The sequence below is a fragment of the Podarcis gaigeae genome (genome assembly GCF_964106915.1).
Source record: "Podarcis gaigeae genome assembly, chromosome: 14".
Taxonomy (NCBI): Eukaryota; Metazoa; Chordata; class Lepidosauria; order Squamata; family Lacertidae; genus Podarcis; species Podarcis gaigeae.
Genome location: NC_139690.1, coordinates 31232144 through 31259632, shown reverse-complemented (window position 1 = coordinate 31259632; position 27489 = coordinate 31232144). Strand labels below are relative to the sequence as shown.

General features: G+C 44.9%; 1 protein-coding gene across 2 annotated transcripts; it reads left to right on the top strand.

Moving 5' to 3' along the window:
• LOC310830974 (mesothelin-like) lies at positions 1 to 27489 on the top strand. Of its 2 annotated transcripts, none has more exons than XM_083710832.1 (21): positions 1 to 36; positions 1059 to 1162; positions 2066 to 2149; positions 4024 to 4067; positions 7362 to 7532; positions 8470 to 8613; positions 8730 to 8779; positions 9824 to 9944; positions 10651 to 10736; positions 11427 to 11556; positions 12175 to 12365; positions 13477 to 13567; positions 14472 to 14583; positions 15517 to 15701; positions 17322 to 17468; positions 18909 to 19042; positions 20537 to 20670; positions 21761 to 21855; positions 22839 to 23028; positions 24765 to 24897; positions 26383 to 27489. In XM_083710832.1, exons 3-20 carry the CDS (start codon positions 2083 to 2085, stop codon positions 24860 to 24862), a joined length of 2190 nt encoding a protein of 729 aa, XP_083566958.1. In that variant the 5' UTR covers positions 1 to 36; positions 1059 to 1162; positions 2066 to 2082; the 3' UTR covers positions 24863 to 24897; positions 26383 to 27489. The 2 variants fall into 2 exon arrangements, with proteins under 2 accessions (XP_083566958.1, XP_083566957.1); XM_083710831.1 differs by lacking the exon at positions 1 to 36 and adding an exon at positions 5804 to 6019.

Below are 27489 nucleotides of genomic sequence, written 5' to 3'. Positions count from 1 at the left end.
CCTACCTTCTTCTGGGAAGATGCAGCAACTGATCAGGCAGGTCTTGGCCTTTCTGTTTCTTCTTCCTGCCTGATGCGCTGCCCCCTGATAACCACAGATCTGTGGCTGTGAAAACTGACTCATCCAAGGCAGCGGCAGAGTAAGCCACTCGGGCCCCTGGGGCAGGGGTGGAGCGCACCTCCCATAGGGACAGGGTGCACTGTGGGGCCTCCGAAGTCTGCCTGCCTCCTCCCACTCAGCCGCCCTACAGCTGGGGGGGAGGCAGCGGGCGGACTGTTTGGGCAGAGCGGAGCCTGCATGCACCCAAGCCACCACGTCTCTCCCAGGAGAGATACGTGGCTCAGGCGCACTGCAGACTCTGTGGTGAGCTCCACCCGGCATTTTGTCACACACACCCCGAGTGGTGACACCCACGCCGGCTCGCCCCCATCGCACCCCACTTCCTCCGCCACTGATCCAAGGTTCTCCAAATATGCTTAATTTTGCTAATGGCTTGACTGAATAAACTTGCTTTCAGGCTTTGCTATGGAAGCACAAGTCCTTAAAGATAAATTATTGGTTGATTATTCACCTTAGGGCAGCAACTCACCTTGCAGTGTCTAGGAGTTGGAGATCCTTGAATATGGACTTATTTGAAATCTGGCTGGCACAAGTCTGGGGCCTAATTCTGATGGAAGAATTAACCAACAAGATCCTTGAGAGGAAATGACATTTTAAAAAAACCTGACAGCTTTAATAAAATTGGTTTAACAAAGAAACATGGATATAGACCATGGAAGACTTACTGTAATTTATGGAATGATACATTCATATATATAATTTAAATGTGACTTCTTGTTTTGCCTTTAATATGTCTTATATAATTATGCTTTTTTGGACAATGTCAGGGGAGTTGTAGAGATGGGTGGAGGGAGCGAGGAAAGGAACATGTTTCTGTCTCTATCATTACGAAAAACCAATAAAGAAAAGTTTTTTTAAAAAATAATAAATAAAATAAATAAACAAACCCACAAACCACAGGGTGCGGTTGGCACTTGACATGTGTCCTCTCACTTCAGATGAAGGTATTAGAGGCAGAGGGGTCACACCCTGCCTTCATAAGGAAAAGCAGAGCACTTGGAGTCTGTCACTTTCAGCCCAGCACACGAGGAGAAGGAAGCAGGTATGTACCTTGCTCAAAAAAGATGCTTCATGCTCTGCTTTCCTGCCCTCTGCTAGATAGTTTGGCGAGTTTTGTTGCTTGAAGGGAAGCCTGCCCTTTCCCGTTTCTCCACCAATCTCTCATCTAAACTGCAGCTCACCATCAAGCCCTGTCCATTTTTTAAACTTGCTCACATTGCGAGAACCAGCTGAAGTGCTATCTAAATAATAAATATTACTACTATTATTATTTAAAGCTGACAGGGTTACACATAGACTCAAGATATGGATTTTTAATGCACTGAACTGCTCTGACATCATTGAAATGAAGAGGGGTTCAGAAGCATTTTTTAATTTAAAAAAATCCTTAAAGAGAAGCAAAGGTGTTGTGGGTTTGGTAAGTCGGACACAGTTTCTGAGGTCAAAGGTGGACTTTGGAATTCTGGAGCCTTGAGCGAGGACAAAATTTGGCCCATCCCCCCCCCCCCAAAAAATTCTTATTTTCAGAATAATTCTATTTGGTCTAGTTGCTTTTTAATGAATCGTCACAGTGCTATTTTTCTAGAAAAAGAGGTGCTGCAATGCACCATGAATGCCTTCCTCATTCTCTTATAATGACAATGGCACCCACCTGAGAGGTGCTGGAACTGAGTTCCGGCATGTTCCAGCTGGAAAAAAGCCATGGATCTTATCAATATTATTATTATTTTGCACCCCCTTAGCTTAGTGCCCTGAGCTGGAGAACCACTCATAATTGCCTAAATCCATCGCTGCTGAGGTCTCTGTGTTTGCAAATTCTGGAATGCCTTTAATGCTGCTTTTCTAATGAATTTCCTGTTCTTTTGATGATCAGGGAAACCTGAAGAAAATTATGACCAAAACTGAAATAGGTTTCATTTATTTCTTTGTGTGGTTTTTTTCCTAGAGAGAGCAGATTTAACCATGGGGAGGGACCCATTTGGAATAATGCTGCGTCGATCAAGAGTATTTGCTTGCATTGTTATGTTTGGTGAGTACAGTTATGTTTGGATGCTATCAGCTCCCAAGATGTCACTGAAATTCACCTGAGCCAACCTGAGAAGATTGACTGGCTAATGACGGGCAAAATAGAAATTGTAAAAACAAATAGCGGTAGCTAAACACGGCAAATCGCCGAGGTGAATTTTAGATAATATTGACAGGCCACTGAAGGGTGAACTATAAATTGTGAACAAATAACCAAATACAACAAAGCGCTGAGGTAAATTTTAGAGAGTCCTGCTTGGGCAATATGAGAGGCAAAAAGCAGCTTCGTAATCCTCTGAAGAGAGGTTTCTCAGGTCTCTAAACTGCCACAAAACTTCATCATGGAGCAGGAGCAAAAATAGGAGTTCCAGTTTGGGTTCGGGGAAAACTTCCAAAATATTCTGAAGGAAGTAAACGTTTTGACAAGGTATGGGAGAGATTTTTGGGGAACGGGGGAGGATTGGGGCCTTTGAATTCTTTGGAGGGGGGGAGTCCTTTTTAAAAACCTTTTTAGACATTTCCCTAATGCTCCTAGCTGTGTGGGCTGGGAGGAAATCTCACTGCAGTGAGGAGTGAAGAGATCAGCCTTCCTTTCCTGTGCACACCTAAGTTTATTTTAGGACAAACAAGATAACCAGCTGCATGCTTCATTCAAGAGAACATCTAATTTGGGCCTCAGTATAGCCCTTTTCTTTATGGATTCACATCTGGGTGTTGCCATCATATAATTAGAAGAAAATTAGAGCATGCAAAAGCAAATGATAGGAGGGCATGTTATTTATATTATATGTTATTAATTGTAAACCCTCCAGCTTTTTTATGGACAGAAAGAGGGAGACACCTCTAATGCCCCATTATTCATTCTAAGGATGACTGGCTGAGAACCACCTTCCACATTTGTATGGTACATTGTTGAAAGCTCTTCTCCCACCAATTCTGTGCTGTATTAATTTACTCTGCAGTAAATTCCAGTCTCCCACCAAATGTAAAGTCAGGGGGTGCTTGGTCTGCTAGTAAAGGTACAGTGGTACCTCATTTTTCGAATGTAATCCATTCCGGAAGCCCGTTCGACTTCTGAAACGTTCGAAAACCAAAGCAGTTACTGCCATAAGCATTTACTTCCGGAAAACTCAATACGGAAGCCGTGTGGCATGTTCAACTTCTGAAAAGCGTTCGAAAACCGAAGCAGTTACTTGCACGTTTTCGGTGTTCGAAAACCGAAATGTTCCACTTCCGAGATGTTCAAAAACTGAGGTACCACTGTACTCTGTAAAAGCACAAAAGCCATTGGTTATCAGTACTTCAAAATACATATTAGGGAGATGATGGAAAATTTGATGTCACTCAGGCGCAAATGAGCAAGTCTGACAAGCAGATTTGAGCAAGCAGCTGCTTGCTGGGCTCTGGCATCTGCCTGCCAAGAAAGCAGCAAGTTCTCTACTGAGATACCGAGATTGGTCACAGAAAAACGGGGAAAGAGCGGTCAATAAAAGAATAGCAGAATAAATAAACTCCAACAGTGAGGTTGCCTTCTCCACCACACCTGGGACAGCAGTTTGTTAGTTTAGCAGGCCCAGGAGTTGCCCCACTCTGCCTACTGGAAGGGCCAGCTTTTCCAACTGTGGTGGGGGGGGGGAAGGTGCACAACATGTGCCTCCTCCAAGGCCTGTCTTCTAGCATCACACACCTAAGTGCTGTATTGTCAGAGCCCCAGTTTATGCCAAGCAGAGCAAATAACAGCTTTGGGGACTTTATTTGTTTTTGCTGCTGAAGCAAAAGAAGCATTTGACAAAGGACATTTGCTGGGCCATATTTCCAAAGGTGAGCTGCATTTGAGGTGTGTGGGTTTTTCCCCCTGAAGCCTTATGTGTCTTTCAGGTTGGGTGATGGCAGCTACTGCCAGTTCTGCGCTGAAGTTTCCAGTAAGTATTTTCTTGGCTTGTGCATACTTGTTGGGCTTTCCTCTTGCTATGGGGGGGGGGGGGCTGTAGCTCTGTGGTAGGACACCTGTTTTGCATGCAAAAGGTCCCAGGTTCAATCCCAATCCAGGTATAGCTGGGAGAGACTCCTGCCTGAAACCCTGAAGAGCCTCTGCCAGTCAGTGTAGACTTCCTCCAAAGAATTCTGGGAGCTGTTGTTTGTTAAGGGCACTGAAAGTTGGAATAGGAAATCCCTATTTCCCCCTCCCAGAGCTACATTTTCCAGAGTTCCCTGAGAAGGGTTGATTGTTAAACCACTCTGGCAATTGTAGCTCTGAGTAGGAAACAGGGGTGTCTCCTATCAACTCTCAGCACCCTTAACAAACTACAGTTCCCAGAATTCTTTGGGGGAAGTCATGACTGTTTCAAATGATATCATAGAATTGTAGAGTTGGAAGGGACCACAAGGATTGTCTAGTCCAACCCAACCCCCTGCAATGCAAGAATCTTTTTGCCCAACATGGGGCTTGAACCCACAACTCTTAGATTAAGAGTCTCACGCTCGTGTGAATGTAGCTTCAGAATAAGGCGGCTTCCTATGTTCTTCTGGAGTTCATTGCAGCTCCATGTAAAATAAGCACCAAAAAAGCCAGGCTGTTATTACTGTTCCAGCTCTGTGGCAACAGATGGCCAAGGAAGACCAGTCAGAATTACCATTTAGAAAAAGAAAGAGAAAAGGCCACTCATTTGATACCACCCTCCCCATCCAGCCAAGCACAAAGGCATCATTACAGCTGATCAAATTCCAGACAGACAAAACATTCAAAAATGACTGGTATGGATAAGGTAGGTGGGCTTCAAAGAGTCCAGGTGTTTGCCCAAAGAAGCTTAGAATATAAGTGAGACAGCCAGAACCCACAGAGAGAAGGCAGCAAGGCTGGAGGTCAAGGCAGATCAAAGGTTGAGGACCACGGACAGCTCCAAATAAACAACTCACGCCAACAGAAGCAAAGGTCTTTAAATTATTGGTGTTAATTCTTCTTATTGGTAATTTTGTTTTATCTTTTCTGTAAATCCTGTTGAGATTTATTTTTTTACAATATCATGGTGTATAAATTTTATGAAACAAACAAACCCTCTAGTCTGAAGACACACACACCTCTTTCATCCTGCAGCGTGCACACCCTGGTGTCGCCAGACTGGTGATTTGTGGTGGGAGGCACCTGCTTCTTCAGGGTCAGGGAAGATTCTGTGACAGTCCAGGTTCTGAATCTATGGGCCCCAATAGTATGGGAGGTTCCAGCTCCTCATCTGGTGCCCTGCAGCTTCTGGTTCATTATCCATAGAATCACAGAATTGTAGAGCTAATAGAAACCCTCAATGCTCACCCAGCCCAACCCAGCAATGCAGGAATTACAGCTAAAGAATCCCTGGCAGATAGCCATCCAACCTGTGTTTAAAAGCCTCTGATGAAGGAGAGTCCACTTCTCTGATGAAGAAGAGTCCAACTCTCACCATTAGAAAGTTCTTTCCTATGTTTAGTAGGAATCTCCTTTCTTGTTGCTGGAGTCGATTGGTTTGGCTCCTATCCTCTGGAGCAGCAGAAAACAAGCTTGCTCCCAAGCTTCCATTAATCTGGAACACTGATGGATTCAGGGGGTCATGACTTCTTTGGGCACATGTGATTCCCCTCTGCTTCAGTCTGGGCCCAGAGTCATTCATTCTTGTTCTGCCAACAGGTTGCTGGCTTGCCAGGCAGCCAGTGTGACACATTCTCTCCAGCAATCCTGAACTCCCTGGGACAGAAGGCTCTCAGACTCTCAGTGCAGCAGATTGAGAACTGCATCCCTGGCAGCATGCTAGCCTCTTCTCTGCCTTCCTTGAGCAAAGTTCATGGCTGGGACCCTGAACAGGCTGGTGCCATCCTGGAAAAACTGTTCAGTTCTGGATACCAGGTGAGAAGAACATTGTCCCCTTGCATATGAAATACATACAGCTGAGCAGGAACCTTGAGGAGACATGGGAGTGAAGAAAAACGTCTCACCTGGTACAGGGAACTTCTGCCAGAAGTTGAAGGTTTTTTGGCAACAGGAGCTGCCCATTTGGCAAATCTTGGGGGAAGAGGTGTAGCTCAGTGGTAGAGTATCTGCTTTGCATGCAGAAGTTCCCAGGTTCAGCACCCCAATGGAACGACTGGGAGAGTCCCCAGTTTGCAACTCTGAAGAGTCCCTGCCAGTCAATGTGAACAATGCTGAGCTAGATGGACCAATGGTCTGACCCAGCAGAAGGCAGTTTCCTATGTGCACATTGGCCCCTGTGTCTAGCAGGTCAGAATGATACTGATAAGAAATCGGTCCAAGGAGAAATGGGTCAAAAGCTCATATAGAAAGAAGAAAAATGTCCCGACAAAAGAAGAATGGCAACAGAAGTTATTAGAATACTCAGAAATGGTGAAACTTACTGGAAGAATAGTTGGGACACAGGTGGCACTGTGGGTTAAACCACAGAGCCTAGGACTTGCTGATCAGAAGGTCAGCGGTTCGAATCCCCGTGGCGGGATGAGCTCCTGTTGCTCGGTCCCTGCTCCTGCCAACCTAGCAGTTCGAAAGCACGTCAAAGTGCAAGTAGATAAATAGGTACCGCTCCGGCAGGAAGGTAAACGGCGTTTCCGTGCGCTGCTCTGGTTCGCCAGAAACGGCTTAGTCATGCTAGCCACATGACCCGGAAGCTGTACGCCGGCTCCTTCGGCTGATAAAGCGAGATGAGTGCCGCAACCCCAGAGTTGGCCACGACTGGACCTAATGGTCAGGGGTCCCTTTACCTTTACCTTTTACTGGCAGAATAAGAAATCAAGATGATTTTTTTTTTTAATGTAGCATGGAAACCGTTTATTGAATATTTACAATCTATTGTAAACAAATTAAGACTTTAGCAGGATTAAAGCAAAAACATGCAGTGACAAAAAAACATATATTGCCTATCTGGGATAAACAATAAATAGGTTTAATGTGGACATGCAGTAAAAAACAGTATACTGTAAATGTAAGAAACCACAAAAATGGGGTGGGGAATCAAATTATGATGTGGAATAATCCAAATTTATTTTTTGTGTTTGTTGTAAAATGAAAAGTATATTTTTTTAAAAAAAAAAAAGTTCATGAGGAAGTCCCTTAAGAACATGACTCAGGGTGGGCTTGCAGTGTCTCCTAGCTCCAAACCACCAATTCGGTCTTCTGCGTGAAGTTGACTATTGGATGACCAACCTGGTTCCTACAGCTAAGAGTTTCCTATTTACAGATTCAGGATGGGCAGAGCCTTGCAGCACTTGGGAGTTTGGTGGTTGGGTTGAGCCACACCAGCCTGGAATCCATACCTGCCCAGGTGGTCTTGGACGCTGTTAAAGTCCCAAGCTTTGCCAAGCAGCTGGAGACCGTGCCACCCACTCTGAAAACAGCATTTGTGGAAAAGGTGAGGCCTTTCTTTTTCTTGTTAACTTATTGTAGCATTTCAATGCTATTATTTATTAAATGGTTTTTAAAAAATTCTTCTGTTCAGCCAAACCAAACCCCCAGAGCAGCCTGCGATCTGAAAGACACAGCACAAAAAGAGAAAGGGGGTGGGAGCGAGAAGGGGAAAAATAAACTCAAGCACTAGTTCTTAGTTACAGGATCCTTGACCTGTCAGAATGGAAAGGTTTCAAGGAGAGGGGGAGCTCAAAATTTCCAGCCTTTCAGGAGAACTGACAGAGAGGCTTAATAATAACAGCTTTCATGTTTTTAAAAGCACTTCACATACATTATAATTATTGTAATCCTTTACAACAGCCACCTCAAGGCACATGCCACCTCAGGAAAAATCTTACCAGTGCCTGCACTGCTAAGCAACACCTTCCCCCATGCACTTCTTAGCTAGTTGACTTTAACTCCAGCAGGATTAACCTCAAATTATCAATTGAATGATCCCTGATGTTGCATTTCCAACCAAGACAACCCTGACAGGTGGGAAAATAGTGACTCGGTGAGCTTTGTGGACCAGTAGGTATTTTAACCTGGATCTTCCTAAGGCCACTTAGGGATAGGGGAGAATTTTGGTTCAGTTTTCATTTTAAAGTGATATGAGGTTTTGTGAGGGCCCTGATCTGACTTATTGCAGTTTATTGACACTGTGCTTTGACTCAGGGAAGGTGGAGAGCACCCCCAAACCACATTTGTCCATCTGCACACCCCTAATATTTATATTCCGATGGATTGTTCTCACACTTTTGCCTACCACCCAGGAATATGCAGATGAAGAGTCATCAATACATATTTTAAATAAACAAACAAAGCAGCCACGGTGGGCTAGATGGGACTGTCATCCAGTTCAGCAAAAGTTTGCCCCCATGAAGAATAACTTTGTTTTCTAGCTGGTTGCTGCTACAGCGGGATTTAACGACCTGGTGAAATACACCCCGGATGGTCTGGTTCCCTATATACCAAAATCACTGCTGGTCCCTGGTGACACGTTCAACATTCAAGATCTCAATGACAAGCCATGGACCCCAGAACAGGTGAGACAGGGAGATGACTCACCCTTATTTCCAACACCTCCTGGACATCAAGGAGGAATCACGTGTCCTTGTTATTAACGGAAATTGTTTATGTTCTTCTTGGTTTATTCCCATAGGCTGCCATGTTGTTTCCTGATATAATCAAGAGGGTCCCTGAAATCCACAGGTATTGCTGACCCCTAATATTCTTTTTCTTTTTTGGTCTTTTTTCCTCTTTGAGGAAAAAAGGCCACATTTATTCATAGCACTCTTTCAAATGGGTGGCTTTATTGGAGGGGAATGGTCTAGAGAGGAGAGGAAAGGCCCACCCATTAGCCTAGAGGGCACCGTCACTTAGTTGTAACTCTTGAAACCCAGCTCATTCTTTTTGGGATGCTGATGAGGACACTTCAGTGGCCAGTTCATTTTCTGACAAAGCAACTTGTCTGACCAGGCCAGCAGCCTCCTCTCTTCAATTTTAACCCTCACTGGGCACGGGATCCCAAGAATTGTAAGGGACTCAGGCCATCATCCAGACCTGGGTAGGCAAACTAAGGTCCGCAGGCTGGATCAGGCCCAATTGCCTTCTGGATCCGGCCCGCGAATGGTCCAGGAATCGCCTTGTGGATCACCAGCACGCACATTCGTTCCTTCTCCCTCCCTCTCCCTCACACGGCATGGCGGCGGCGCCTCCCTCCCTCCTCCTAGCTTCTCAACGCCCTGCCTAGAGGAGGAAGGGGGCTGGGCTTTGTTACTGCCAGCAGCAGCAGCGCTCGAGTGGCCGCCATTTTAAGCATCCCTCTTCAGAGCCCTTTCGTGCTCCGCTCATCGTCCCTCCGCTGCTCACAAGACACAGATAAGCAGCCACCGGGGCTTGTGGTGCTCTTCCATAATTCCTCCCCCCCCAAAAAAAAAATATATAGTCTGCCCCCCCACAAGGTCTGAGGGACAGTGGACCGGCCCCCTGCTGATAAAGTTTGCTGACCCCGATCCAGACTGACCCGTCAAATCCACAACACAAGAATTAGTTGGCTCTGCCAGCCACCGGTGCCCCTGATCGAATTATGAGCCCTCCATATTAAGTATTTCAAAGGCAAAAGAGAAGAAAGGTTAGAAGATACCCCACCTCTCTTCTGCATACACATTCGACTGAGCCCCTCACTTTTTAAAAACCACTGGTGATGTTCTTCACAACTATCTATTCATTGTTTATGGTCCCTTGAATTTTCAGCCTATCCCCTTCCATACTGCAAGGTGTTACTTGTGCAGCCACTGCTGATATGGATGATGAGAGATTCCAACAGCTACTCAACGTTCTGAGGCAGAAGAACGTTCAGCTGAGTGAAGAACAGGTCGGCTTCTTTGCATGCATCTTGAAGCCTTTTTTGAGATCAATATTTGCAAGTATTTTCAAAGACCTGAATTAGATCTCCCGCCTCAGCTTTAATCCTTGGTGTGTGTTCCTGGGGATAAGATAGTAACAGAATTGGGGCCAGTCATTCAGTTAGGTAGGGTAAGGAGACCACCTCAGGTAGCAGGTGATGAGGAACTTGGTGTTGTTTGTGGGGTTTTGTTGGAGAGATTATTGCTGTTGTTGCTGTGGGTTTTTTGTATCTTTATTTTAGATCTTGTGATTTATGTGGAAGTTGTCCAGTTTGGTTGTATATTTTTAATTTTTTATTTATTTTGTTATTTTCTAGTTAGGTAGTGTGTGTTTTTTCATGTTGTAAACCACCTTGAGCATGGTTTGAACTGTGGAAAGACGCCATACAAATAAAATTATGTATGTATGTATGTATGTCCCTACAGTCTGCCCTAATCTTCTCAGCCAGCCCAATGCCCTCAGGTATTGTGGCATATGCAAAGGAAATCTTTTGGGGCTTAAATTTAGCAAAACCAGCTGCAAAACCACCACAGATGGGCGTGTTGTTGTTGTTGTTGTTGTTGTTGTTGTTGTTGTTGTTGTTTAAGGGGAAATCCCCTCGCCATTTTCTGAAATAAATGACCTGCTTGTACTTCTTTCTACTTGCTGACAGAATGTTCTGGTTTGTTTTTCAGCTGAGCTGCTTAGCCAAGAGGGTACTGCTCAGTGGACCCCCAGAGGATTTAAACAACTACCCTAAAGACTTGTTTCTCTTTTTAAGGTAAATGTAGAGTAGTGTTATAAGATGTGGTGGGGTTGGATGATATCCATGAGTTCCTTCCAAGCTTGTGATTGTGTATTTGTAAGGCTGGAATCCACCAGAGGGAACTACTGTACTGGCCACACTAGTCTCTTTGTTAAGACATTGGCCCTAGCCGGGCTTGTAAGCACCCTGCTTTTACATGACTAAAGAGTGGTCATGTTGCTATGGAGATGACTGGCTGGTGATGCTCTTTCAGGAGGAAGCGGGTTCTTCCCCACGTCCTCGTCTGTCTTGTAGATAATAGAACAAGAAGCCAGGGGATGCTCTTTTGTTTAGTCTGGCTGATACTGAGAGCCGGAATGACACAGAGAGGCTTGTCTTCTGCTGTGCTGAATCCAAAGCTATGGTTTGGGGAGACCTTCTCCCTCAGCAACCTAATGGAGAAGCAAGATCTGTTGGAGTACTAATGCTGTGAGCCCCTCCATCCTATGCTCAGGTTGTATATATGTTCAAATAAAACCACCATCTTAATAAAAGACACCACAGTCTCCAGTTATCTTCATTCCAAGGAAACCAGTAGTAAGCACTAGAACCTCTGAAATATTTTTGCCACTTGGAGACTGGGGTGTGCACAGCGGTGTATTAAACACAGAGTGGGGAGAGTCAATCCATATGCACAAACATTCATTAATCCTTTCTTGTTTCTAGGCCTTCAGACCTTGCAGCAGGTGAAAACTGCAAGGAGTATGTCACTCGCGTTGGAAAAGCCAATATTGATGTCCTGGAGAAAGATTCCCCACAACGGAAACAGCTTCTGTCAGAGGCGTTAGCTTGCCTGGTAAGTGAAGTATAATTCTGGCACCTTAGGTAGCTATAAGAGCAAAAGCATTTATTCAAGCTTGCGTCTGTGCTGAATAAGTGGCAATCTGGACCAAGAAACTTTCAATTTAACTCAAGAACACCCTGGAAAAAAATACTCTTCACAGCACAGACTTCAGTTTTATCTCTTATGCCCATGACCTCAGTTTGAAATACAATCAGTTTGCCAATAATCACCTGATATCACATGATAGAAGCTGGGTTTTATCTCTCTTCTCCAGACTGAAAAAATACAATTAGTAGATGAATCAACTATTGTTCTAGCTTATTTGCGTATTTGTAAAGAGACACTTTTTATCAATGAGGGCCAATTTTAATAGGTGAAGCAGATTTTAGACTACTAAAGTCCTGGTGTGTTTTCATGGGAAATTGAAAGGCAGCAAGTATTGGTTTACTCAAGTTATCTCCCAGTTTCTGAAATATCTCATAATAGTACCTATACAGGAATACAGATAGAAACTAATTTGATGAAATATATTTGATTATTTGGTTATTAATCAACTAAATTATTTTAAGATGTTGATAGTTTCTCTTTTTAAGAAATTTACACAATTTTTTTACAAATGATTTTCCGTAGGACATCCATGACCTACAGGTAACAAAGGAAGATGCGGCAATTCTGGGCCACTTAGTCTGTGATCTTGGTGCAGACTACATTGCAGCATCCGGCAACAATTTTCTGACGCAGTTAAATCAGTGCCAGTCTTTCACACCCGAACAAATCAAAGCAATCCCAGCTCTCCTCAGCAGTGGAAGAACCTCATTTGGGTAGGATCACACTGCAGGGTGTTTGTTTGTTTGCTTGCTTGCTTGCTTGCTTGCTTGCTTGCTTGCTCTTTTGGAGTCTTCTGAATTCTCCTGAAAAGAAAACTGGTTGTCAGAAATCTGTTTGGCTTGCCACTGAACCTAATTCATTTGCATTTACTAGTGCAAACAGCATTTCAAAGCTAGAATTGTGGGTTTTTGACTGGAAATGCTCACCATGAAATGTTATATTTGCAGCAAAAGCTACGCTCCCTAAGAGGAAGCCATGCCTAACATAGATACAGAGTCAGTTTATAGAATAATACCTAAAAAGCCGAGTTAGGCTATTACCATGTCACCTACTGGCAGAAGCTTTCCAGGTTTTCAGACATTCCTCACCCTTCCTGAAGATGCCAGGGTTTGAACGTAGATGCTCCACCACTAAATTTCACAGCTTCAAAAGCCATGCTCTGTAGCTGAAAGGTGGGTTTTGTCTAAGAAACCTGAATCTCACACAAACGAAAAGCAACCACCAATTTACACAGTACAGGTTTCATTTCACCATGCAGAAATGGATCTAGAGGGAGTAACTATGATCTTGCAATGTCACACAGGTTCTGCATCTGAAACCAAGGCTTTAAATGACAAATACTTGATGTTGGATCCTTTTGGTTTAGTGCTTGCAAAATGCAGTCGTGCAACATTTGCATTTTTATTTTATATCCTTTTCATCTTTAGCGGCATTGCAGTATTCCATCGGGTTATACGGCACCAGCAAGAGCAAGTGAGGGAGGGCAGCAGTGCTGTGAGGTTGGGGGAGCCTGTCTTGGTGGTGTCCTTCAGGTGTCCCAATAATACCAACCTAAAGCTTCCCTGATCTCACTGCTTCCTCACCCGCAAATGCAGCACCAGTGGCAGGAGGGCAGTGCCCCTGCTGCCTTGTCCTCCTTGTGTTCTGCAGCTGCTCAATGCCTAAAGAAGGAGAAATTATATTCTAAATGTCACAGACATTGCTTCTGATTGGAACATCCTTTAAACTCTCTCTCTCCGTGAAACTCATGCCCCTACTTCAGAGTTCCGTTGTGTTGATATGTAGCTTGCTGGTAATTTTCCATTCCCTTTTCTTTCCGCTCAGGCTTCCTTCAACATGGTCAACTTCTACCCTGGAAGAACTGAGTGGTTTGCTCCCTATATTTGATCACAGTATCCTACAAAGTATTCCTGCAGTAAGTCTCTCTCTCTCTCCCCCCCCCCCCATAATCAAGGGGAAGCAAAAGGGTATTTAAGTCTCTGTTGAAGTGCTGTGCTCTGGGTCGTGTTTGTTTGCCAGGAAAATAGGATGGGGAAATTGTAAGTGGGAATTATTGTGGACCTCACTTATCTTTGTCACAAATGTCATAAATTGAACCTAAGCAGCCTAGCCTCTTCAAGTCTTTATCTCCACAACTTCTTGTTCTACTCTATTTTCAAATTCAACTTATATACACTCTCTCTTCCAACCTTTAGTCAATTGCAAGGAGAGTGGACACCTTGTTAAATTTCTGTTTCCCTTTAATTGTCAAGCTCCTAGTCAAAAATGTTGTGCAAAACCTCCTGAGAAAACATCCCCTTGTAAACTTTTGACCCTCCTGTGCAAAACTTCCAACTGTAAACCTTTATCCTTCCTGTGCAGGAGACTGCTAAAGCAAAAGCCAACTGATATATAACAACCAACCAGAACACAAAATATTCATTAATGTTCCATCACTAGTGCTGCCACTGAAGTTCTGTAAATGAGAGCAGGCAAGGGAAAGGTCACATCTCATGATTCTTCATCAATAACCATCTTTCATGCGATGGGTCTTGTGTTTGCTGTGACTTTATACTGAACTGTTTGTAACTGCTTTGTGCAATGATGACTTTGTTCGCCATCTTGAAAGGTAAGGTGGGATAAACCTAACATCATCACCATTTTCATATTATTTGCTGCGGTATTCTGTTCTGAAAAATAGCCATCTTGGTCATGCTACCAAACCCCAAATCCAGGAGAAGGAAAGGATTCTATGCATTCAGTTTAACTAACTGAGAATCGCATAGATTTTCTAGATTTTACATCCTTCACCACATAGATGTTTCTTTTTCCTTTTGCAGGGTGTATTAAAACCATGGCTGAAAGACTTCTTACACCGTACCCATATGCCAACAGGACAGCTGGCGTCTGTTGTGAAAAACCTTCACCCCTCCAGGGTGAAACGTAATTCAGGTATACAGCAACACTGCTTTTAAGCCTGGAGCTATTCTCTGGTAGCATTGGAGCCAATTAACACAAACAGCAGATCCCATGATAAAGCTGTTACATAGGATACACAGAAAGTTGCATTATACTGAGACAGGCTATTGGTCCATCTAGTTCAGTATTGTTTACACTAACTACCAGTGGCTCTCCAGGGTTTCAGGGAGGACACCTGAAGACACCAGAAATGGACCATGGATATATGTGAAACAGATGCTGTTTATATTGCCAGACTTTAGATTGCCACTTCAGTTTGCAGTGAGGGGACTAGAGGGGGCATTCCTGAAGTCTTCTCCATATGACCAGAAACTCCTGCTAGGGACGAGGAAGAAATTCAGTTTGCATCTAAAGGCAAATCTACCTAATTCGCTCTTTCCAAAACAACACACAAAGTGAAACATAGCCACCCTTCAAAATTCAGACTTCCCTGAATTTTGCAGTGCAGCAAGCTGGTCCCAAGCTATTAAGGGCTTGATATACTAACAGTAGCACCTTGAACTTTGCCTGGTAAAAAATCAGCAGCCAGCGCAAAGCTCTGAGCAGACAGGATCTCACTTCCACCAGCAGCTGTGTTGTAGCATACGGCACTAACTGCAGCTTCCATATCAAGCACAAGGGAAGCCCCACATAGTTAATTGCATAGTTAATACAGGTCACAGAATTTAGCCTCTCTCCAAATACGTATTTAGCAGAGAGCACCCTACAGCACATAGTCTGTACTCCCTGATTCAGAGGCACTATGCTTCTGAATCACTTGTGGCTGAGGAGCAAGAGGGGTGGATCTAAGCAGACAGAACTTTGATAGGATCCAGCAGGGCTCTTCTGATGTTCTTGCATCCACACGGGCTTGTCAGTTGTGCAAGTTCTTCAACCCTGGTTAACTATTGAGTCTTGCCTTCCCAGGATGCCCAGCTGATAAGACCATAACACAGGAGGTGCTTGATGATGAGCTGATGCCTCTTTATTACGATAATGAGGAATTACGCCAGTGCTTGGATGACAAAACCCTGGAGGCCAATCTCAACAAGATCTCAAGTTATGCTTTCACTGAGGAGCAGTTGATGGTGCTTAAAGAAAAGCTGGACCGGGTAATTGATGTTTTGGCTTTCATAGTTTGCTAAGAGGGGCATGGAACTGGGGCTTGAGTTCAGCCATTGCTCATCTGAGACCGCAGGCAAAGGAGAGTGGTCCAAGCAGGTCAGTAGATTGAGGCTTTGCATTCTCTCTGTCTCTCTCTCTGTCTCTTTCACTCTGCCCCCACTCATTCATTGAGGTGAATGAGTCACTGCCCCACCAATCTCAGCCTGCCCGCAGCAAGCCCTCTCCCTGCCTGTCTCCTGACTAGGGAGGAAAAGTGGCACCGATTCCCTTTCCTTCCCTGTCTACCAGCTCTACCTGGTACACCAGCCGAGACCCTACCTGCCTGGCACTGTCTCGCCAGATTGGTGCATGCTCTGGTTATCTCCCACTTGGACTACTGCAATGCGCTCTACGTAGCCTTTGAAGGTGACCCGGAAACTGCAACTAATCCAGAAGGCAGCAACTAGACTGGTGACCGGGAGTGGCTGCCAGTACCATAATACAACAGTCCTAAAGGATTTCACTGGCTCCCAGTGCATTTCTGAACACAATTAAAAGTGTTGGTGCTGACCTTTAAAGCCCTAAATGGCCTTGGCTCAGTATACCTGAAGGAGTGTCTCCACCTCCATTGCTCAGCCCAGACACTGAGGTTCTCCTCCAAGGGTCTTCTGCTGATTCCCTCACTGTGAAAAGTGATGTTACAGGGAACCAGGAAGAGAGCCTTCTCGGCAGTGGCACCTGCCCCGTGGAACACCCTCCCGTCAGATGGCAAGGAAATAAACAACTATCTGACTTTTAGAAGACATCTGAAGGCAGCCCTGTTTAGGGAAGTTTTAAATGTGTAGTGTTTTATCATGTTTTTACTATTCTGCTACAAGCCACCCAGAGTGGCTGGGGAATCCTAGCCAGATGGGTGGGCTATAAATAATAAAGTTGTTGTTGTTGTTCCATCCTGCCTTAGTCTCATGCAGCCTTGTTTCTGTTATGCTCCAGTTCATCCTCTGTGAAATGCCATGTTGTTTGCCTTGCTGTCATGAAATTATGTAACTAATGTAATATAAATAGTTAATTGTGTAAGTTAGGTTGTCAATATGTTATTTCACCCCATGAATTCAGTGCAAAGGAAAGATAATGCAAATTGCGGGTGGGGGCATAATCAGTTATGTGTTGTTTGTATATGGAAAGCTGTAGCACCAGCAAATATCGATTGAATTCACTTGGTTTCTGTTCTGCACACGGGTTGAAAAAGTGAACACCAGCCATTTCCTCTCCCCTTTTCTTCGTCATCAGAATTCCCTAACATTCCTGCTTCTTACTTCCAACCCGTCGGGGGTGACTCTGCCTGTCATGGCCTCTGGAGTTGCCTGTTGTTGATCTCCTCTGCATTCCTTCCCTCCAATCCTGAAGGGCACCAGCTCTCTCACTCTCTTGTTCTCTCTCTGTATCTCTCTCTCTGTATCTCTCTCTCTCTCTCTCTCTCTCTCTCTCTCTCTCTCACACACACACACACACACACACACACACACAATAAGGCAATCTGTCTCCTGATTGATGTGCGCTCTGAGAAAGGGCAAGAGGTGCTCCAGCAGCGTTCACAAACACTGATTTTTATTTTGCAATCCCTACAGCTCTATCCTACTGGATATCCTGATCCGGTTATCCGTAGCATGGGAGGCATCCTCAGCCTAATGACTCCTGAGGATATTAAGAAATGGAAGTTCAACTCGCCAGACACCCTTGTTGCTTTGCTGGACAACGCACCTGATGATGAAGTGGTAACGTCAGCCTTAAAAGCACAGCCTCCCCAGATTTACTTCTTCCCCTCGTTTTCCAAACTAGAAGTTTATTTTGATTTTGTGAATCGCTTCCTAGAAGCAAAACATGAGGAAACATTTTACATGCGTAAAGAGGTGCATTTGGTTGCAAAGTTTTAGAGGGACTAAAATACACAGAGGTTATGATGCCTCTGTTCTCCTCTGCTTTTTTAACAGGTGGTAAAGTTAATGAGTGGGTGGCATTATGGTCTAAACCACTAAGCCTAGGGCTTGCCGATTGGAAGGTTGGTGGTTCAAATCCCCGCACCGGCGTGAGCTCCCGTTGCTCAGTCCCAGCTCCTGCCAACCTAGCAGTTTGAAAGCACACCAAAAAGTACAAGTAGATACATAGGTACCACTCCGGCAGGAAGGTAAACAGCGTTTCCTTGTCCTGCTCTGGTTTCGGTGTTCCGTTGCACCAGAAGTGGCTTAGTCATGCTGGCCACATGACCCTGGAAAACTGTCTGCTGACAAACGCCAGCTCCCTCGGCCAGTAAAGCGAGATGAGTGCCACAACCCCAGAGTCATTTGCGACTGGACTTAACTGTCAGAGATCCTTTACCTTTTTAAAGTTAATGAGTTGTTTCGCCTTCAGCCTACCCCAGTGCATTTTGGTGCCTCAGACCAGATTTCTGAATATTCAGAATACATAAAACGTTGCTAGAATGAGCCACAATGTGGAGACAGCACAGAGCATTCATAAGACTAGTTCAGCCGACCAAAATCCACTGGAAAAGTCATAGAAGTTGGCTCATAACATGTCGGACAACTGAGCCACCCTACTTCAATATTGCCTGATTGGCAGTTGCTCTCCAAGGTTCCAGGCAGGGGCCATTTCAGGATTAAAGCTGGGACCTTCTGCATGCCAAGCAGCTGCTCTGCAACTTTGCTGTGGAACATAGATGCTGCCTTATGTCCATCTAGCTCACTATTGCCTACACTGACTGGCAGCAGATCTCCAGAGTTACAGACAAATGACATTCCTAGTCCTACCTGGGACCTTCTGCATGCAAAGCAGGTGCTTTAGCACTGGGCAATGGCTATTTTATCTGAAAGCCACCTGAGTCCCTGTCTGGGGGAAAGGCGGGATATAAATAAATATAATAATAATAATAGCTCTTCCCCCAAAAATATACATTTGCAGAATGGCCCTAAAACCCATTGTTTTCAAAGGTTGCTCAGGTTTGTGCAGATTTGTGCATTGGGGGTGCATGGCCATTGTGGTGAGACCCCTGAGAACATTTCCTTCTAGGACAAGGATAGAAATGGTAGAAATAGTAAAAGGTCAAAATAGTACACTTAGCTGAGTTTTGGCTAGTTCATTAAGCAGTGTCTTAGCTTTGCTCATGTAAGACATACTTACAAGCCAATCTGTTTGGGGTTGGAAATTATTTCTTTTAGGCCAGGGAGATTATTCAGCAGTATGGCAAGTCCGGAGGCCAGTTTGATGCCACAGCTCTGGATGCTGTTGGGGGACGTTACATGTGCTCCTTGACCCAAGGCCAGCTTAAAACGATCACAGATAATGCTATCAAGTGAGTAAACTCCTTTAACACTCTTCATCTCTTAGCAAGAAAAGAGGTCCACTTTCCACTTAGCAAATGGCTTCTCCACAAAGAATATCAGGAACTGTAGTGAGGAGAGTCATTAAGAGACCGTAGTCCTCTCACGGTGCTACAATTCTCAAAGTTCCTTGGGAAGGTTATACCACTCTGGGAATTGTAGCTCTGGGAGGGGGAATAGCGGTCCCCTAACATCTCTCAGCACCCTTAACAAACTACATCTCCCAGGATTCTTTGGGTGAAGCCATGACTGTTAAAATGGTATCACAGCATTTTAAATGTATTGTCAAGTACGGGAGTTCCCCTCTCCCTTCTGGTGGTTCAACGATAAGAATTAATTAGCATTTGGTAGATTTATTGTCCTTTTATTACAGCATTATGTTGCAATCACAAACAGGTAACCCTCCTCAAGGATATCAGTTGCCTACTCCTCCCCACTTCCGCAGCAAGAAGTACACCAATGAGAATTTCCTCCCCCCCCCCCGTGTCTCCTTTGTTCTCTGACATGCTTGGACCTCTGAGTTCGGGGGGAGGGAGGGGGGTCTCCCCCACTCTTGATTGATGTATTGCCCAGCTGCTCCCTCCTTTCTGGTTGCTTAGCTACTATCTCATAGCAGGGTAGCTCCTCTCTCAACTGAGCAGCTTCTGATATCCCCCCTCCTCTTCTGTTAGGAACTGATCTCCCTGTAATTGCATTACCCAGTCTTCCAATCCAGACCAGCCCCTGACATGTATAGTGTGCAGGTGGGATGGTAATGGGAGAGGCAGAATCCAGGGGTGCTACTTGATTATTAAGATCTTGGGCTTTGTGGTCTTCTAGCGTGGGCCTTTAGGTTATGTGCATTACTTCAGTTTTAAAGCGCACAATTTCTCTTCACATATTGTATTTTATTCTGTTACTATTTGAATCCCATAGAATTCCAATCGTAATACAATATGGGAAATAAAAGAAGCAATTAAAGTACAACTAAAATTCAATATGTATATTCAGTGTAATGGGTGTGCAGTCTCCCATCTTCACAAATCCACAAACATAAAGTGCATTGGTGTGGCCTCGGGCCAATCCCTGCCTCTCAGCCTAAACTACCTCACAGGGTTGTTGTGGGGATTAAATCAGCCCCACCCTGGGGTCCTTGGAGAAAAAGGTGGGATATTAATGAAATAATATATAAACAAAATACTGGTGACCCACGGACCACAGTTTGGGGGGCCCTGGAGGTTTATAAACAGAGGTTGGATGGCTGTTTTTCAGAGATTCTTTTGCTGTGGTTCCTGCAATGGAGGGGTAGGACTAGATGATCCTTGGCGTCCGTTCCAACCCTAGAATTCTATGGTTCTATGACCTAGTGAGCTCAGCTCTTCGACCCCTTCATTCCAGTGAATAATAAGCAAAGCTGAGAGAAATGTGGAAGGTCTCGGAGACTCACTCACCTCTTCTTTCCTCTCCCTCCTTGCCTTTCTTGACAGGAGTGCCAAGACCCTCAACATTGGTGGGTGTCCTCAGACTACCAAGGATATCCTGTACCCAAAAGCCAAGAGGGCTTACTCTGACCGACACACCGAGTTCCCTGCTTACTATAACCTCATCAAGCCATACCTGGGTAAGTCACAGCATCATTTTCGGAAACACCTTTGCAGTCTAGGCTGAGCATTGCAGTTTGTTGAAATGCAACTTGAAAGCAGCAGATCAGCTTATGCATTCGGTTAAATGGGGACACTGCCCCACTAACCTCAATCTGCCCTCCCGTCCACCTTCTTACTTAGAGATGGAAGAATTTGTCAATTTAAAACAAATGCACATATTAGGGTATGTGCATGACAGCATAGTGAAAATAACATACAAAGATGCATTAGATTGGAGAAATTTTCTTGCAAGTATGCATATAGTTGTCACAACTGCATGCAACTCTTTATTAGGAGAATTTTGCACTAAAGTTTTGCACTAAAATTTTATGAGGGTGTTTTGTTTTGTTTTTAATAAAACTCACAAACTGATGCAGAAATGTAGATAATTTAAGTTTGGAAAAATGAGAAACCAAGAGAACCGAAATTGGTATATTTGTCCATCCCTAGCCTTGAACACCACCATTATGTCTGGTTTGGATCAAATTTTATTTCTCTACCATCCCTATTTGCAGGACTGAGAAAATTAAAACAATGTTGTGGGTTTCATGGGGGTCGGTCTGAATGATACCCTGAGCTCCTTCCAATTCATTGGGTGCTGTACTCAGTGAGGGTTAGAATCTAAGAGCAGAGGTTGCTGGCCTGGTCAGACAAGTTTATTTGTAAGACGGCGACCTTAGCACCACTTAAGACCATCCCAATAGAACGAGCTGGGTTGCAGGAGCTACAACTAAGTGACAGCGCCCTACAGGCTAATAGGTGGGCCTTTTCTCCAGCCCCCTCACCTAGCTGCTAGGCAGGAAAACAAGAACCAGAGTAGCTGAACTGGAAACAGGCTAGAAGCTGAAGACACAGAGACATGCTTGCTCTGTGCTGGATCCAAAGCTGGGACTACTGGAGAATTTAAAGACACCATGAAGAGTTGGGTACTTTCCACATGTAAAGAGTTGCCTTTATTAGGGAACTTTGCAACTGAGTTCTAAACATAACTAAAAGATCTCTTTCATTGACTCAAGAAAGCTTGGCAATGTATAACCATCAAGTTTTCACCAAGTTTTCTTCTTACAGGAGGTGCTCCGGGTGAGGATCTGAGGGCGCTCAGCAAAAATAATGTCAACATGGACATCAACACTTTCAAGGGCTTGCGAAAGGACGCCGTGATGGTGAGTGGGATAACGCCGTAGGGCTGAAGATGACAGGGCTGGCCTGCCCATGAGGCAAGGTGAGGCAGTTGCCTCAGACAGCAGATACGGCTGGCGGCCATCTCCTCCTCACCCTGCCTCCTCCTCCATGCCTGCCACCACCTAGTACAAGTCATTTTATTACAGTCAATGACCAGTATCAAGGCAAATACACCAATTACAAAATTTAAAAACTCAAGACAAAATCAGATGATGTAAAATCACATATACATAAAAAGGCAGTTCTAGGTCATCATTTATCAGTCAGAAGGAAACCTTCTAACCTAGGAATGTCCATCGGTTGGTACATTACACTAATCCTGGGTGCTAATTATTATACGTCATATTTTTATTGCTGCTGCACAAAACTTGGCCACTTGAATGTTATAACAGGATTAATAGCTAGGATGTTTTAGGACAATAGCTAGGATATCTCTGGCCTCCTTTTGCTCCTGCCTTCAGCACAGAGTGGTTGTGGCTTCAGGGGAGGAGGCAACAGTGAGGGAGGGCTGTGGAAGAAGAGGAGGGGGGCTGTGGAAGATGAGGAAGAGGTGGGGTGGTATTTTCTGTTTCTCCTGAAGCGGCAAAACATCCTGGGCTGGCTGTGGAAAGCGACCTTCAGAAAGAGCATCAAAATAAAATGAAATGAAATTTATCAGAGCACAATTCAGTCTTTGACTGGGCTTCTCTATCAGTCCCTGGGGGATTTCTATAGATCACACCCCAGCCTTCTCATGTAACTATACCGGGAGTGGTGTTGCTAACAAACTTGCACCTACAGCAACAATTGGAGCACTTTGGAAGTTCCTCTCAGTGAACGAAAAAGAGAGAGAAAGAAAGGGGGGGCCATATACACATACACACATATACATATATCCTTTGCCGCTTATATTCGCAGTTGGAGCTTTTGAATCCCAGCAGGGTAGACATTGCCTATAACCATTTCCCTTTGACTCATTTCACAGCAACTAAAACCCACCGATGTCAAAGACTTGCTGGGGATGAATGTAGCAGAGCTGAAGACTCAAGAGAACGATCCCTTCGTAAGAGACTGGATCGTGAAGCAGAAGCAGTCTGAGCTGAACACCCTGGGCCTTGGGCTCCGAGGGGGGATCCCTGACGGATACATTGTTGTGCCTGACGAAGAAAAGAAACGTAAGAAACGGGGGGCATTTGCTTTCAAGGGGGTTTAAATTCCAATGATGTAGGAGGTAAATGATCCACAACAATAATAAAAGCTCTCCAGCTTGAGAATCAGTATATAGGAATTATGAAAATGTCTCCAGGTGTCTTTTTTGTGTATACAGTGGTACCTCTGGATACAAACTTAATTCGTTCTGGAGGTCCATTCTTAACCTGAAACTGTTCTTAACCTGAGGTACCACTTTAGCTAATGGGGCCTCCCGCTGCCGCCGCACCGCCACCATGCGATTTCCGTTCTCATCCTGGGGCAAAGTTCTCAACCCAAGGTACTACTTCCGGGTTAGCGGAGTCTGTAACCCGAGGTGTTTGTAATCCAAGGTACCACTGTACAGATATCTGTACTACTTTATTTATTCATCATTTATTTATATTTGAAATCTGCCCTTCCTATAAGGAGTTCAGACAGTGCATTCCCTGCCCTGCCCCCATTTTAATTGCACAACAACCCAGTAAGGTAGTGACTAGCCCAAAACCACCACAGAGTTAGATGAGATCCCAAAGGTTATCTAATTCAAACCACTGCATAAGCATCCCTGATCAATAGCCATCCAGGTTCTGTTTAAAAACTTCTTACAAAGGAGAACTGGCCACTTCCCAAGAGAGTCACTTCCACTGTCAACCAACTAAAAGTGTTGGGAAATTCTTCCTTATGTTTAGCCAAAAATACCCTCTCTGCCCCATTATTTTTTTTTGTACTTTAAACCCATTGGTTTGAGTTCTACTCTGTGGAGCAACGAAAGCTATTTTGCTCCATCATCACTATGACTGACAACTCTTCTGAATGTTTGGAGATGGCTGCCATATCGCCTCTTAATCCCGTCTTCTCCAAGTGTACACACCATGCACTTACATCGAATTTAAATCAGATTGCCTCTCTCAAAAACGCATGGGTACTGCTGTTTGTTCAGGGTGCTGGGAATTGTAGCTCTGTGGATGGGGAGTACACTACAGTTCCCAGGATTCTTTGGGTGGGAGCCATGTATGACTTGTCTCCCGGAGACAAGGGCTATTAATTAATACTAGCCATGATGGTTGTAAGGGACGCAGGTGGTGCTGTGGGTAAAACCTCAGTGCCTAGGACTTGCCGATAGTATGGTCGGCGGTTCGAATCCCTGCGGTGGGGTGAGCTCCCGTCGTTCGGTCCCAGCTCCTGCCCACCTAGCAGTTCGAAAGCACCCCTAAGTGCAAGTAGATAAATAGGTATCGCTTTATAGCGGGAAGGTAAACAGCGTTTCCGTGCACTGCGCTGGTGCTGGCTCGCCAGAGCAGCTTCGTCACGCTGGCCACGTGACCCGGAAGTGTCTTCGGACAGCGCTGGCTCCCGGCCTCTTAAGCGAGATGAGCATGCAACCCCAGAGTCGGTCACGACTGGCCCGTACGGGCAGGGGTATCTTTACCTTTATGATGGTTGTGCTCTACCACCATGGTTCTGAACACCAGTTACTGGAAGCTGTGGGAGGGGAGAGTTGCTGTTGCACTCAGAGGTCCTGTTTGTGGGCTACACATTGAGGCATCTGGTTGGCCCCATGACAACAGGATGCTGGACTAGACAGGGCATTGGCCTGATCCAGCAGGCTCTTCTTAGCTTCCTGTGCCTGTCCCCTTCTGCTTCAGAGTTCTCACCCTTTCTCTGAAAGATGAGGAATCTGACTATAGAGTCATAACAATGTTGTTTCTTGTTTCTCCAGAGACCTCCGGAGCGCCTCGTGCCGCCACCATTGCCCATCTCCTGCACCTCTTCCCTGCGTTCCTCCTGACTCTGTTGCTGGCTTCTTTCCTTTCATGAAACTCTCCTGCTCTAATCAAAAAACGGGCAATGTGGTAATGATGATCGATCTCATTTTGCTGCCATTTTCTATCAACTTTCAACTTTGCCTGTGGTGGGAAGAACAAGAATACCCTTAGGGAAGTGGGTGAAGGAGATTATTTTAGGAAGTCAAACAGAATCAGTTCCAGAAGTCCATTCGACTTCCAAAACGTTCGGAAGCTGCGTTGGATGTTTGGGTTCCAAAGACCGTTCGCAAACCGGAACACTCACTTCCGGGTTTGCAGCATTCGGGAGCCAAAACGTTTGACTCGCAAGGTGTTTGGGATCCAAAGTGCAACTGTGTGTGTGTATATACACAGACTTACATATATAGATATGTAAGCCACCCTGGGATCTTAGGGTAAAGGATGGGTGTTTAATAAATAATAATAATATGTAGAATGCTTCATTCATGCAGCAATATCATTTGCAAAGTAGGAGCTTCATAGCCTGAGCTATGATGAGACACCAGGACCTGTATAAATTATGCAGATAATGTAGAATTAGCTGCTTTTGTCCAACTTACATGGTTTGTTTCTGTAAGCTATAGGGGGTGCAGCAAGGAGCAACCTGGAGCTCTAAAGCACCACCTTCTGAAGTGCTGGCTGCTCATTCTATACAGTCCTTGGGCTTTAAGCTTAACCTGGCAATGCCCAAATATTTTCAAGTAGAAAGGCCACAGCTCAGTGGGTAGAGTGGGTGATTGGCACACAGAAGACCCCAGGTTCAATGGCACTTCCAAGCAAGGCTAGTAGAGAACCACACCTGAAATCCTAGGGAGCTGCTGCCAGTCAGTGTAGAGAATAATGAGTTAGTCAGACCAGTGGTTTGACCTACGTTCCTCTGCCTTTGACAAACAGGGAAGGGGTGGGAATTAAATCTGCAGTCCTTGGGATTTTGTGCAACACAGCGTTGCATACTTCTCACTTTCTCTGAGCTCGAAAGAAATTTCAGGAGCAGGTTTAGAGGGTTGCTTTTCTTTCAGAGGAGCGAGTACGGATGTGTTGTGTTGAGGTTAGAGCTAGATGAATTTGTCGGTTTCCATTTCCTCCCTCTGTTTCTCCATCTTCCAGTCTTAAGTTGAGTTTATCACATTTCTGCATCAGTTTCCAGTATTCCAATATTTCAGAATTTAGTTTGCTTGCAAAAATATACTATGAGAAATGCAGTTTCGCCTAATATGGGGAAGGACCACAGCTCAATTGTAGAGCATCTGCTTTGCATGCAGAAGGCACCAGGTTGAATCCCCATGGCATCTCCAGATGGGGATGCGCTGGGAAAGACTCCCTGCTTAAAACCCTGGAGAGATACTGCCAGTCAGTGTGGACAATACTGAGCTAGATGAACCAGTGGTCCAACTCAGTATCAGGTAGCTTCCTGTGTAATATGATGCACGCTGGTTTGTTATTTCACTTATATATGCATTGAAACTGAAACCTAGCTTTGTTTCAGTCACATCCTGCTTCAGGAAGTGTGAATTAATTTCAGTTTATTAACAGAGAGAAGAGATAGAAAGGAAGTAGGCTACTCCAAGCATTATCAGCATCCTAAAAATCAGCAACAACCCATTATTTTCCTCAAGGCTGCTTCTACCCAGTTAACTCCAGTGACATGAAGTCTGCTTTTCTTGCAAAACATGCACAAGCTGTCTTTTTCAGTCCTCTTTCCCCACTGCAGATGAAGAGAACCTTCATGCTTAAGCAAAAATCCCCTTTAGCTACCAAGAAAGATAAAACTTTCCATGTTAGACCAATGAGTCCAGGGCCAGCCCCAAACATTTTGAAACCTGAGGCAAAACAAAAAATGGCGCTCCCCTCCCCACCGGGGATGAAGATGGGAGTGAAGATTGACATCAGGAGCAAAGGAGAACTAAAGTTCTATATTGGGATCCACTGCCCCTCTGAATCCTGCCGCCTGAGGCAGTTGCCTCAACTTACCCCATGGGTGGGTCGGCCCTGAATGAGTCCATAGGATTTCCTAATGCTACACACAATCCTTGCAGTATGATTGTTGGTGCACAGAATGCACGTTATGCAGTCATATGATCAATCAGCTGACCAGAAGTGCCTTCACCACAGCAGACATCCCGAAGTCTCCAGAAATCTCATAGTCAGTCCAGCTAACCAAGAGAGTAAAGGGAAATGCTGTGGTTGGAACTGTCTTGGGCCATGAAGAAGAACCTGCTGAGCTCAAGACTTCTTTCTAACCAGGGGGAAGACACCAGTCAGCTGACTGGGCCCGTCACTCTGCACCAACTGGGTGAGCAAGTGAGATGGACTTGGAAGGGATTGTTGCAGCCTTCTGGACAAGCATTGCAAGCTGATTCTAGCCCTGGGAAAAGAGGGGCTTACGTCAGGTCTAGCAGCGGAGGCTTCTCTTGAGGACTAGGTGCCTGCTTGCTTCGTAAATTGTTTGCTGGGAAAATGTGAAATGGCTGCAACTCAAAGGCAGGCAGGTTGGGGATCAGTGTTAGAAAAGGGTAAGGCAATAACAGAAAATCCGCTGGGGAAAGCTAAGGACACCCGATGCTATATAACCTGTTCTTTTCACTCATATAAATGGCTTATATGTAATGTGCAAAATAAACATCTGGTCATCCTCCCTAA

What these genes read in the sequence shown, in the direction of transcription:
- LOC310830974 (XM_083710831.1), top strand. Translation starts at nt 2,083, where the DNA reads ATGGGGAGGGACCCATTTGGAATAATGCTGCGTCGATCAAGAGTATTT. An exon ending in TTCAGCTGAGTGAAGAACAG is followed by an intron (nt 9,945 to 10,650) that starts GTCGGCTTCTTT and finishes TTTGTTTTTCAG; the next exon opens with CTGAGCTGCTTAGCCAAGAG. An exon ending in CAGAGGCGTTAGCTTGCCTG is followed by an intron (nt 11,557 to 12,174) that starts GTAAGTGAAGTA and finishes GATTTTCCGTAG; the next exon opens with GACATCCATGACCTACAGGT.